This window comes from Hemitrygon akajei, chromosome 20, assembly GCF_048418815.1.
Source record: "Hemitrygon akajei chromosome 20, sHemAka1.3, whole genome shotgun sequence".
Classification (NCBI taxonomy): domain Eukaryota; kingdom Metazoa; phylum Chordata; class Chondrichthyes; order Myliobatiformes; family Dasyatidae; genus Hemitrygon; species Hemitrygon akajei.
The window spans coordinates 63,502,651-63,516,395 of record NC_133143.1 but is presented as its reverse complement, the minus strand read 5'-3'; the positions used below and the strand labels follow the sequence as shown (position 1 = coordinate 63,516,395).

The following is a 13,745-nucleotide window of genomic DNA, read 5'->3' as shown; positions in this document are numbered from 1 at the left end:
TCAGGAACAGTTTTCCCTTATAGCCATTCACCACTTTAATCACCACTCTGAACTGAATCCTCAATCTACGGAACTTCTTTCTCCTTTAAAGACTCTACAACTCATGTCCTCAGTATTATTCTTTTAATTGCACAGTTTCTCTTCTTCTGCACATTGGTTGTTTGTCAGTCATTATCTGTTTAGTATAGATTTTCTCATACATTCTATTGTACTTCTTTATTTTCCTTTAAATGCCTGCAAGAAAATGAATTTCACAGTAGCATATGGTAACATATGCACACTTTGATAATAGATTTACTTTGAGCTTAGAACTTGGAATGAATTTGCAGAGACAAAATAATAGGGGCAATTTAGGGTGTGCTATCATGGTTGTGCGTGCAACTAATTAATTTTATTGGGGTGGAATCTGGTGGGTAGTTCTAGTTTATTGAAATGGAAGCAGTTACAATATGGTTTGAGGTGAAAGGTCACACAGCAATGACCTGATTTGATTGGGGTCACACTGCATTATCATATCAAAGCAGGTGAATTCCAGAGTGCAAATCAATGCCAGCAGCTCTCGTCACTTCCAGTTTACACACCAGAATATTTCTATATCTTCTAATTTCTAAAACATTTTTATATGCGACAAAGCTATGATCAGAAGATCAGACATTGAGGGAAGAAGTACAATATTTCAGAATCATCATGTTCTACACAAATTGTAGGCATCACTTCGAGTAGTGTCTAGCTTGTCAGTAGGTGGAATGTACTTCTTGCCTTCTCATAGTCTCAGAAGGACGTCTAGTCCATTTCAAGGGCTCGTCTGGTCTGGCAGACTGGTACATTCAGGTTGTCATTCAACCATAAACATGTATGCCGCCAAACGAAACAACGTTCCTCCAGACCAAGATGCACAACGCAGTACATATAACTCACATACACAACACATAAAATAATCTTACCACAAATAAATTAACAAATAGTAAGGTGCATTTATGACACAAAGTTAGAAAGTAAACAGTCTAACGGTACTGGCGCTTCATACACGATGAGACCTGGGTGGTTCAGTAGTCTTACAACCTGGGAGAAGAAGCTGTTTCTCAGCCTAATATTTCCTGTCCTCATGCCCCATAGCAGCCACTTTACGTCTCCATGTTAGACAGAGCAGGAAATGATTGTGGGATTGGTGCAGTGGTATCAATGGAATCCATATTATAATCTGCCTGGTGTGTAGGCTATCAGGTCCCCTGGAACTTAGGGAGAGGGGAGACTGGAGATGGGGTGTGGAGGGGAGTCTGGAGATGGGGTGTGGAGGGGAGACTGGAGATGGAGGTGGATGGGAGACTGGAGATGGGGTGGAGGGGAGATGGGGGTGGAGGGGAGATGGGGTGGAGGGGAGACTGGAGATGGGGTGTGGAGGGGAGACTGGAGATGGGGTGTGGAGGGGAGACTGGAGGTGGGGGTGGATGGGAGACTGGAGGTGGAGGGGAGATGGGGGTGGAGGGGAGACTGGAGATGGGGGTGGATGGGAGACTGGAGATGAGAGTGGAGGGGAGACTGGAGATGGGGGTGGAGGGGAGACTGGAGATGGGGGTGGAGGGGAGACTGGAGATGGGGGTGGATGGGAGACTGGAGATGGGGTGGAGGGGAGATGGGGGTGGAGGGGAGACTAGAGGTGGAGGGGAGATGGGGTGGAGGGGAGATGGGGTGGAGGGGAGATGGGGTGGAGGGGAGATGGGGTGGAGGGGAGATGGGGTGGAGGGGAGACTGGAGATGGGGGTGGATGGGAGACTGGAGATGAGAGTGGAGGGGAGACTGGAGATGGGGGTGGAGGGGAGACTGGAGATGGGGGTGGAGGGGAGACTGGAGATGGGGGTGGAGGGGGAGACTGGAGATGGGGGTGGATGGGAGACTGGAGATGGGGTGGAGGGGAGATGGGGGTGGAGGGGAGACTAGAGGTGGAGGGGAGATGGGGTGGAGGGGAGATGGGGTGGAGGGGAGATGGGGTGGAGGGGAGACTGGAGATGGGGGTTGGTGGGAGACTGGAAATGAGGGGTGAAGTGGGAACTGGAGATGGGAGATAGAGGCGAGACTGGAGACAAGTTTCAGGGAAAGACTGAAGAGCAAGCAAGTGCAATGTTAGCATTTATTTCAAGAGGAACAGAATATAAAAATAATATAAAAAGAATATAAAAACAATGTTGAGGCTTTATAAGGCATTAGTCAGACCACATTTAAAATACTGTGAGCACTGTTGGGTCCCTTCTCTAAAAAAAAAGGTGCGCTGGCATTGGAGTGGGTCCAGAAGAAGCGTATGAGAATGATTTTGGGAATTAAAGGGTTAAGGTATGAGTAATGTTTGATGGCTCTGAGCCTGTACTCACTGGAGTTTAAAAGAATGATCTCATTGAAACCAATCGAATATTGAAAGGCCTGCATAGAGTAGATGTGCAGAGGATGTTTGCTATAGTGGGGGAGTCTAGGACCAGAGGGCACATCCTCAGAATAGCGAGCGTCCGTTTGTAACAGAGATTAGAAGGAGTTTCTTTAGCCAGAGTGTGGTGAATCTGTGGAATTCATTGCCTCAAATGACAGTGGAGTTCAAGTCATTGGGTATATTTAAAGCAAAGTTTATGTTTTTATTAGCAAAGGTGTCAAAGGTTATAGAGAGAAAGCAGGAGAATAGGATTGAGAGGGAAAGTAAATCAGCCATAAATGAGTGTGGAGAAAAATCAATGGGCCAAATGGCCTAACCTGCTCCTACGTCTAATGGAAAACTGACCAATATTAATGGGAAGATAGTGGCATTCAGGTATCTGCATGTGCTTGTAGGCGGGCTCTGGGCAGGATAAACTCTAGATTACTTCAAGCAGAAGAAACTGAAACATAGCCAACCTAAGGCAGGCATCGATATCATCACAGCTGCATGTGCGCAATTGAAGTTCGCAGCCTGACAGATCTCAGGGTTCATTGTAACACTTCCCGGGTTTCCCCAAGGCAAACTCTTCACTCTGGTCAATAATCATGTAAGCGGCACATCAGCACCTACACTTTCTTAGAAGACAGCACAGTTTTCGCAGGTCATCTAAAGCTTTGACATACTTCTAGAGATGTGCAGAGGACATCTGACTGGCTGCATCACGGTTTGGTACGGAAACATTAATGCCCTGTAATGGAACAGTCTCCAAAAACAAGTAGTGGATGCAGCCCAGTCTATCACAGGCAAAACTGTCGCTACCATTGAGCCCATTTACAGGGAGCACTGTCGCAGGAAAGCAACAGCCATCATCAAGGATTCTCATGATCCAGACCACACTCTCTTCTCGTTCAGGCCGGAGGTAGGTATGCCTTATGTCCCACACCACCAAGTTCGGGAACAGTTATTACCCTTCAGCCATTAGGATCCAACCAGTGCAGATAACTTCAATCCCCTCAACTCTGAACTGATTCCACAACCCACAGGTGCATTTTCAAGGACTCTACAAATCATGTTCACAGCATTATTTATTTATTTGTTTGTTTATTATTTGCATGGTTCGTCTTGGTTATTTGTCAGGCTTTATTTGTGTGTAGTTTATCACTGATTCAGTTGCATTTCTTTGTTTTACTGTAAATGCCTGCAAGAAAATGAATCTCAAGGCACTAATGGTTAATTTATCATCAAAGAATGTGTACAGTGTGCCATTTGGGACTTGCAATGTTGCCACCTGGTTGATTGCAGTGTCCTTTATTTTGTGGTGACCTGATTCATCAAGCTTCTTTGGGATACCATTAGACTTAGTGGGTTCAAACTAAACAAAGTCCAGGCTGCAAAATTAATCTTTGCATCTGGCACAAGAAAATAGCTCATGCATTGTATTAGGTAACAGTTTAAAAGCTGATCACAAAATTCCTGCAGAGACCAAAGACATTCAAGGAAATGCTAACACGATGATGGGTCATATAGAGTCAGGAGGGAGGAGCAGTTTCAAGATTAAAAGAATGTAACTTAAGCAGAGCTCTTTCAACTGCAAGCACATCATCATTTTCGGTGGAGGGCTGGGATACATCATAATAGCATTTAAAACAGGCTCTCATGATCCATCTGGAAGCGATTGGGAGAAAAGATCCTTTCAGGCACAGAAGTACAACAGGAAAGGTAGTAATCAAGGATAGCATTAAATCAAAAGAAGAGGCTTACACGGTTGCCAGAAATAGCAGCAGGCGTGAGGATTGCGCATATTTCAGAATTAAGGAAATAAGAAATCAATTGCAGAGGAGATTTACCAGGATGCGGGCTGGATTAGAGAGGGTGCTGTATGAGGATAGATTGAGTAAACTAGGGCTTTTCTCTTTGGAATGAAGGAGAACGATAGGTAACTTGATAGAGGTGTACAAGATGATAAGAGGCATTGATAGATTGGTCAGCGAGAGACTTTTTTGCAGGGTGGAAATGGCTAATACAAGAGGGCATTTTAATATGATTAGGGAAAGTATGAGGAGGATATCAGAGGAAGGGTTTTCAGAATCAGGTTTATTATCACTAGCATGTGTCGTGAAATTTGTTAACTTAGCAGCAGCAGTTCAATGCAATACATAATATAGAAGAAATTAAAACATGAGTAAATCAATTACATATATTGAAAAGATTAAAAATCATGCAAAAAACACAAATAATATATATTGAAAAAATGAGGTAGTGTTCAAGGGTTCAATGTCCATTTAGGAATTGGATGGCAGAGGGGAAGAAGCTGTTCCTGAATTGCTGAGTGTGTGCCTTCAGGCTTCTGTACCTCCTACCTGATGGTAACAGTGAGAAAAGGGCATGTCCTGGATGCTGGAGGTCCTTGATAATGGATGTTGCCTTTCTGAAACAGCACTCCTTTAAGATGTCCTGGGTACTTTGTAGGCTAGTACAAAGATGGAGCTGACTAAATTCACAACCCTCTGCAGCTTCTTTCGGTCCTGTGCAGTAGCCTCCCACCCCACATTCCAGACAGTGATGCAGCCTGTCAGAATGCTCTCCACAGTACAGCTATAGAAGTTTTTGAGTGTATTTGTTGACATACCAAATCTCTTTAAACTCCTAATGAAGTATAGTCGCCTTCTTGCCTTCTTTATAATTGCATTGATACGTTGGTTCCAAAGATCTTGACACCCAGGAACTTGAAGCTGCTCACTCTCCCCACTTCTGATCCGTCTATGAGGATTGGTATGTGTTCCTTTGTCTTACCCTTCCTGAAGTCCACAATCAGCTCTTTTGTCTTACTGACGTTGAGTGCCAGGTTGTTGCTGTGGCACTATTCCACTAGTTGGCAGATCTCACTCCTGTATGCCCTCTCGTCACCACCTGAGATTCTACCAACAATGGTTGTATCATCAGCAAATTTATAGATGGTGTTTCAGCTATGCCTAGCCACAGAGTCATGTGTATACAGAGAGTAGAGCAGTGCGCTAAATACACACCCCTGAGTTGCACCAGTGTTGATCGTCAGTGAGGAGGAGATGTTATCACCAATCTGCACAGATTGTGGTCTTCCAGTTAGGAAGTCGAGGATCCAATTGCAGAAGGAGGTACAGAGGTCCAGGTTCTGTAATTTCTCAATCAGGATTGTGGGAATGATGGTATTAAATGCTGAGCTATAGCTGATGAACAGCATCCGGACGTAGGTGTTTGTGTTGTCCAGTTGGTCTGTGTTTGTGTTAAACTGAGTGGTGGGTGTGTGGAAAGCGCTGCCAGGGTTGGTGGTAGAGGCAGATACAATAGGGACATTTAAGAAACTCTTAAATAGGAACATGGATGATAGAAAAATGGAGGGCTATGTAAGAGTGAAGAAGATTGATCTTAGAACAGATTAAAATGTTAGCACAACATTGTGGGACAAAGGGACCATACTGTGCTGTACTGTTCTATGTTTATAATCCAAAAGACAGAATATAAGAAAAAATGGCAAGAAATATAACAATTGGCTACAGGATCTTGTTCCACTGTGTAAAAAGGAAAAGGTTAGTGATGATAAATTCAGTCTTTTATAAGAGCAGGGAAATTTATAATGGGATGCAAGAAAATGGAGAAAATGATGTGTATTTCCTCAGAAAAAAACAAGAAAGCTGCAAGTAATACTTAAGGACCAAGGGTCCAACAATAACGAGGAGCTTAAAGAAATTAATTTTCATAGAAGTATAAAACAGAAGTTGGTGAAATTGAAAGCTAATATAGCTCAAGTACATGGTGAATGACATTTATAGAGTTTGAATAAATCATAAGACCATAAGACATGTGCCATTCAGCCTATTGAATCTGCTCTGCCATTCAATTATGGCTGATCTGTTATCCGACTCAACCTCATTCTCTGGCCTTCTCCCTTACTCATCAGGAAGCACTTTAACTATGCCCAATGACGGCATCCACAGCCATTTGTGGCAATAAATTCCACAGTTTCACTTGATAAAAATAATAGAGGCAACAGTTACCTTCTTTCCACAGGACCATAAGACATAGCAGCAGAATTAGGCCATTTGGCCCTTCGAGTATGCTCCACCATTTCATTATGGCTGATACATCTTTCCTTACAGCCCCAATCTCCTGCCTTCTCCCCATACCCCTTCATGCCCTGAGCAATTAAGAATCTATCAACCTCTGCATAAATATACATATGGACTTGGCCTCCACAGCTGCTTGTGGTAAAGAATTCCACAGATCCACCACTCTCTGGCTAAAGAAATTCCTCCTCACCTTCATCCTAAAAAGATGTCCCTTTATTCTGAGGCTGTGTCCTTTAGTCTTAGACTCTCCCACCATAGGAAACATCCTCTCCACATTCACTCTATCAAGGCTTTTCACCATTCAATAGGTTTCAATGAGGTCACCATCACTCTTCTGGCTTCTAGTGAATACAGGCCCAGAGCCATCAAATGCTCTTCATATGTCAAGCTGATCAAATCCGGAAACATATTCGTGAACCTCCTTTGAATCTTCTCTCATTTCAGCATATCCTTTCTAAGACAAGGGGCCCAAAATGTTCACAATACTCCAAGTGAGGCCTCACCAATGTTTTCTAAAGTCTCAACATTACATCCTTGCTTTTATATTCTAGTCCTCTAGAAATGAGTGCTAACATCATATTTGTCTTCCTCACCCCAGACTCAACCTGCAAATTAACCTTTAGGGAATCTTGTACAAGCACTCCCAAGATCCCTTTGTGCCTAATTTTTTTCTCCATTTCTTCTCCATTTAGAAAATATTCAACGTTTTCATTTCTTCTACCAAAATGCATGACTACACACTTCCTGGCACTGTATTCCATCTGCCCCTTCTTTGCCCATACTCCTAATCTGTCTAGGTCCTTCTGTAACCTCTCTACTTCCTCAAAACTACCTGCCCCTCCACCTATCTTCATAACATATGCAAACTTTGCAACAAAGCCATCAATTCGATCATCCAAATTATTAACATATAAAATAAATCGATCCCAACACAGACCCCTATGGAACACCACTAGTCATTGGCAGCCAACCAGAAAAGACTCCTTTTATTCCCATTCTTTGCCTCGTGCCAGTCAGCCACTGCTTTATCCATGCTAGCATCTTCCCTGCAATATCATGGCCTCATAGCTTGTTAAGCAGCTTCATGTGTGGCACCTTGTCAATAGACTACAGACTATTTATCATGGCACCATGTACCCCAAAACCACATCCTTAACAATTGATTATAACATCTTTCCAATCACTGAGGTCGGACTAACTAGCCTATAATTTCCTTTCTTCTGCCTTTCTCCCTTCTTGAAGAGTGGAGTGACATTTGCAATCTACCATTCTTGCAGAACCATTCCACAATCTATTGATTCTTGAAAGATCATTACTAATGCCTCCACGATCTCTTCAGCCATCACTTTCAGAACCTAGTGGTGTATGCCATCTGGTCTAGATGACTTATCTACCTCCAGACCTTTCAGTTGCCCAAGAAAATCCTCCCTAGTAACAGTAACTTCACACACTTCCAAATTTCTATAGATTCTGGAATGGTTCCTGCATGTCAGAGTAGCAAATGTGACCTCATTATTAAAGAAAAGGTAGTGAGATAAAACAGGGAACTGCTGACTTATCAGCTTCCCGTCTGTAGCAGGAAAAAACTTGGAATTTGTAATGAAGGATGTCATAACAGAATACATAGTAAAGAATAACATGATTGAGCAGAGGTCAGTGTGAACTCATGGGAAAAAATATCATGTTTGAGTCATCTGCTGGAGATCTTTGAGGCTGTGACTGGTAGAACAGATAAGGGGAAGTCGGTGGATGATGGATGTATATTTAAATCTCCAGAAGACTTCCAATTAAGTCCCTCATGGGGTACTTTCAAGAAAGTTAGTGCACAAACAATTGTGAAGCTTATAGTGACACGGATGGGGAATTGGCTATCATAAGGAAAGCACAGCCAACAAACATTTATTTTTGGGTTGGTAGACTGTAGCTAACAAAGTAACACGGAATTCGGGGCTTGCATCCCAGTTATTCACAAGCTATAGTAATGATTTGGCTGAGGGGAACCAAATGTTTAATTTCCAGATTTGCCGATGACAGGAAGATTATGGGCAGAGGACAGGATGCAAACAGGCTTCAAGAAGATGTAAAGAGACTTCAGGAGGGTATAAACCCTGTGAGTGGGGAATAATAAGACAAATGCAATATTATTTGGAAAAAAGTGAAGTTATCCACTTTGAGATGAGATCATGGCAGACCGAACGTAACATGGAAAAATATGAAGTCATTAATTTTAGTTCACTACACATAGATGCAGAATATTTTCTAAATGGTGACAGATTAGGTAACCTTTACTTTTTTTTAAAGGGTTGTGGTGGTGTTGTGCTCACATCACTGACAGCTGCAGGTAACTCACAGTTGGAGTACAAACAGCATGCTGGCTTTTAGTTCATTTTTTATTTATTTAGTGATACAGCACGGATTAGGGGAGCCAAAGGACTTTGGAATACTGGAGAAAAATGGCACTGGATTTCAACAAATGGAAGAGTAGAAAAGAAGGGCAAATGGCCTCTACCGCCACCTAATTCTTACAGTGTTATAGCTTAAACTATGCTGCCAATTGAATACAGGTGGTGGGTGCGCACAATGCCCTGCCAGGGGTGGTGGTAGAGGAGGAAGCATTAGGGCAGGGGTTCCCAACTTTTTCATGCCAAGGACCAGTACCAATAATCAAGGGGTTCATGGACTCCAGGTTGGGAACCCTGCACTAGGAGCATTCACGAAATTCTTGGATAGTCACATGGATGATAGGAAAATTGGAGGGTTATGTAGGAGAGAAGGGTTAGATAGGTTCAAAGATATGCACAACATTGTGGAGAGAAGGGCCTGTCCCATCTCTCCTTGTGGTTGAGTAGGTGTTTTCATGCCAAGCAAATCTGCTGAGTGATTGACTCCTTCCCTGCCAAGCTGACATGTTGGGCTTATCCCATCTCCATCCCAAATGGCCAATGATCAAACCCCTCCTCCCATTCTTTCTGCTCTGTGACGTTTCACAGTTCCCTCATCCTGACTGTGGGCATGACTGCCCTTCCACCCTGATCCACTGTCCTGCATTCTCAGTCAGTATTCTTCCTCCCTCCCACCCCATTTGACTCTGCTGGTGACCAGTACTCTGTTCTCCCCAGCTTTGACCTACTAGATAGGGTAAACGTAAGCAGGCTTTTTCTACCGAGTTTGGGCGAGACTAGAACTAGAGGTCACAGGTTAATGGTGAAAGGTGAAGTATTAAGGGGAACATGAGGGAGAACTTCTTCACTCAGAGTGTGGAAGGAATATTGTTGGTAGAATCTCAGATGGAGAGAAGAGGGCGTACAGCAGCGAGATGTGCTAACTAGTGGAGTAGTGTCACAGCAACAACCTGCCACTGAATGTCAGTAAGACGAAAGAGCTGATTGTGGACTTCAGGAAGGGTAGGATGGAGGAACACATACCAATCCTCATAGAGGGATCAGAAGTGGAGAGAGTGAGCAGTTTCAAGTTCCTGGGAGTCAAGATCTCTGAGGAACTAACCTGGTCCCAACATATCGATGTAGCTATAAAGAAGGTAAGACAGCATCTATACTTCATTAGGAGTCTGAAGAGATTTGGTATGTCAACAAATACACTCAAAAACTTCTATAGCTGTACCGTGGAGAGAATTCTGCAGGCTGCATCAATGTCTGTGGCGGAGGTGGAGGGCTACTGCACAGCACCAAAAGAAGCTGCAGAGGGTTGTAAATTTAGTCAGCTCCATCTTGGGTACTAGCCTACAAAGTACCTAGGAAATCTTCAAGGAGCAGTGTCTCAGAAAGGCAGCATCCATTATCAAGGACCTCCAGCACCCAGGATATGCCCTTTTCTCACTGTCACCATTGGGTAGGAGATACAGAAGCTTGAAGGCACACACTCAGCGATTCAGGAACAGCTTCTTCCCCTCTGCCATCCGATTCCTAAATGGACATTGAACCCTTGAACACTACCTCCTTTATTCAATATATATTATTTGTGTTTTTGCACAATTTTTAATCCTTTTAATATATGTAATTGGTTTACTCATTTTTTTATTTCTTCTATATTATGTATTGCATTGAACTGCTGCTGCTAAGTTAACAAATTTCATGACACATGCTGGAGATAATAAACCTGATTCTGATTCTGAGCTAAACAATTCAAAGTAAATTTATTATTAAATACATATATGTCACCATATACTAACTTGGGATTCATTCTCTTGCAGACTTTCTCAATAGAAAAGAGAAATAAATACAATAGAATCAATGAAAAAAACAACTTGTGTGCAAAAGACGAAGAACTGTGTAATCAAATGAATAAATAAGTAATGCTGAGAACATGAGTGAAAGAGTCCTTGAAAGTGAGTCTATAAGTTGTGGACAAACAAGAGAAGATCTACAGGTGCTGGAAATCTGAGCAACACACACAAAATGCTGGAGGAACTCAACAGGCCAGGCAGCATCTAGGAAAGGAGTACAGTCGACGTTTCGGTCCAAAACCCTGCCAAAGGTTCCAGTTCAGAGCTGAGGTGAGTAAAGTTATCACAACTGCCAGCAAAAGTGATGGATACAACATTTAAAACATTTGATTTTAATACTTAAGGGAAGTTTGAATAATGGGTGGGAGAGTAAGTATGGAGGGATATGGTCCAGGTGCAGGTGAATGGGACTTGTAGAATAATAGTTTGGCATGGACTAGATGGGCTGAATGGCCTATTTCTGTGCTGCTGAGTTCTATAACTAGCGCAAGTCTTTCCACGCAGCCACCCTGCAAAACTGGACAGTCGTCGGTCTGTAGATGAAATAAAATAAGACAATGGTGTCCGCCTTAAGTCCGGCTGGACTTCTGCCTTCCCAGTAGACTTTCATTTACATCTATAAAGACATGGCACCCAGTTGCAGAAAATATTGAGAACAATTCCTCAAGAACGTTTATTGCCACTTTTAGATACCAGATTGTGTCTCCAATAACAAACTAACATTGTTTACACCAAGTTACCTACAGTAAATGTGATTAAGAACACTTACATCATCTACGTAAGTGAAAGCTCTGCTTTGGATCTGTAAGACAGAGCATAAAAAAAACATTGGAATACTTAATATCAAATAAAGTCACCACTGAGTGTATGTTCATGGTCTTCTGCTACTGTAGCCCACCCATTTCAAGGTTCAACATATGGGATGTGTTCAGAGACACTTTTCTGCGCACCACTGTTGTAACACGTGGTCACTTGAGTTACTATCACCTTCTTGTCAGCTTGAACTGGTCTGGCCACTCTCCTCTGACCTCCCTTATCAACAAGGCATCCTCACTTGCAGAACTGCCACCCGCTAGATGTTTTTTGCACCATTCTCTGTAAACTCTAAAGACTGTTGTGCGTGAAAATCCCAGGAGATCAGCAGTTTCTGAGCTACTTAAACAAGCCCATCTACCACCAACAATCATTCCACAGCAAAGTCACTTAGATTGCATTTCACGCCTATTCTGATGTTTGTTCTGAACAACTGAACCTCTTGACCATGTCTGTGTGCTTTTATTCTTTGAGTTGCTGCCAGATGATTGGCTGATTAGATATTTGCAATAATGAGCTGAAATACAGGTCTACCTAATAAAGTGGCCTCTGAGTGTATATAAACAATGATATCCTTACTCTATTTTGTACCATATATTAGTAAACATGCGTTTCAACATAAATACTTTAATATTTGGATTGGCTTTGAGTCCACAATCAATGTTCAAGATTTTTTTTACAATTTACAACACATTCAAAAACCCAAAGATACGTAAACACAAGGGATCAAGAATTAACATAGTCAATAAATATATTTTAAAAGCAAATACTGGACAGTATGATCAATTAATATGCTGAACAATCATATCAGATACTCTTGCAGACAAAAAAACATGGCATTCATTTTTGGACGCAGCTGATTGGTTTTTAATTGCTCTCATAACACTGCAAGACATACGCTATTACTATTATTAAAGAAAAACCATGGACACCCAAGCAGGCAGTAGACAAATTATTCAATAGATCCTGGCTAATACACACTTTATGCAACTAAAAGTTCAGTTTTTAAAAGCACACCACAAATAATTAATTGAATCTTTATCTGTATTTAAAACTACTGCACATGGCTGAGCAAAACTCTACATGAACCCTCCATCCTTCCACACATATCCACGTCCATAGATTGAACATAATTTTATGTTTCTTACCATTTTGGCTTCTGAGTGCATTTGGTGAACTTGAGGGGGTCCAGGTATCCCCATGATATTAGAACTCATCGATAACTGCCTGTCCATCTTTAAAAAAAGGAGGGAAAATGTCTCAGAGAGCGAGTTAAAAAAATTCAAAGTTCAAATATCAAAGTAAATGATATATATATCACCATATACAACTCTGAGATTCATTGTCTTGCGGGCATACTCATAATAGAATTAATGAAAGACTGCACTACCTTGGACATTCAACCAGAGTGCAAAAGACCACGAACTGTACATAGAACATAGAACATAGAAATCTACAGCATAATTACAGGCCATTTGGCCCACAATGTTATGCTGACCATGTACATACTCTAGAAAACTGCCTAGAATTTCCCTACCGCATAGCCCTCTATTTTTCTAAACTCCACGTTCCTATCTAAGAGTCTCTTAAAAGACTCTATTGTATCCACCTCTAACACCTTTGCTGGCAGTGCACTCCACTCACCCACCACTCTCTGTGTGAAAAACTTACCCCTGACATCCCCTTTGTACCTGCTTCCAAGCACCTTAAAACTATGTCCCCTCATGTTAGCCATTTCAGTCCTGGGAAAAAGCCTCCGGCTATCCATATGATCGCTGCCTCTCATCATCTTATACACCTCTATCAGGTCACCTCTCATCCTCCGTTGCTCCGAGGAGAAAAGACCAAGTCTACTCAACCTATTCTCATAAGGTATGCTCCCCAACCCAAGCAACATCCTTGTAAATCTCCTCTGTACTCTCTCTATAGCATCCACATCCTTCCTGTAGTGAGGTGACCAGAACTGAACACAGTACTCCAAGTGGGGTTTAACCAAGGTCTTATATAGCTGTATAATTTATATTATTATAGAAATAATAATAAATAAATAAGCAAGAAATATCAGAACATGAGATGAAGTGTCCTAGAAAGTGAATCCATAGGTTGCAGGAACATTTCAATGATGAGTTAAGTGAAGATGTGTTAAGTTATCCCCTTCAGTTCAAAAGCTTGATAGGTAATA

The 13,745-nt window shown here is 42.1% G+C and overlaps 1 protein-coding gene across 7 annotated transcripts in view; it reads right to left on the bottom strand.

The window, feature by feature from the left end:
* Window positions 1-13,745, bottom strand: part of creb5b (cAMP responsive element binding protein 5b) — a 327,968-nt gene that overhangs the window by 102,699 nt on the left and 211,524 nt on the right. For 6 of the 7 annotated variants that reach the window (XR_012095754.1, XM_073024470.1, XM_073024474.1 and 3 more), the window contains 2 exons: window positions 12,712-12,798; window positions 11,520-11,552 (listed from right to left, as the gene is read on the bottom strand). Coding sequence is in view for 6 of the 7 variants with exons in the window: in XM_073024470.1 (XP_072880571.1) it covers window positions 11,520-11,552; window positions 12,712-12,798 (120 nt within the window). In the remaining variant the exon portion in view is untranslated. The remainder of the gene's footprint in view (window positions 1-11,519; window positions 11,553-12,711; window positions 12,799-13,745) is intronic. The other variant, XM_073024472.1, reaches the window with a different exon arrangement.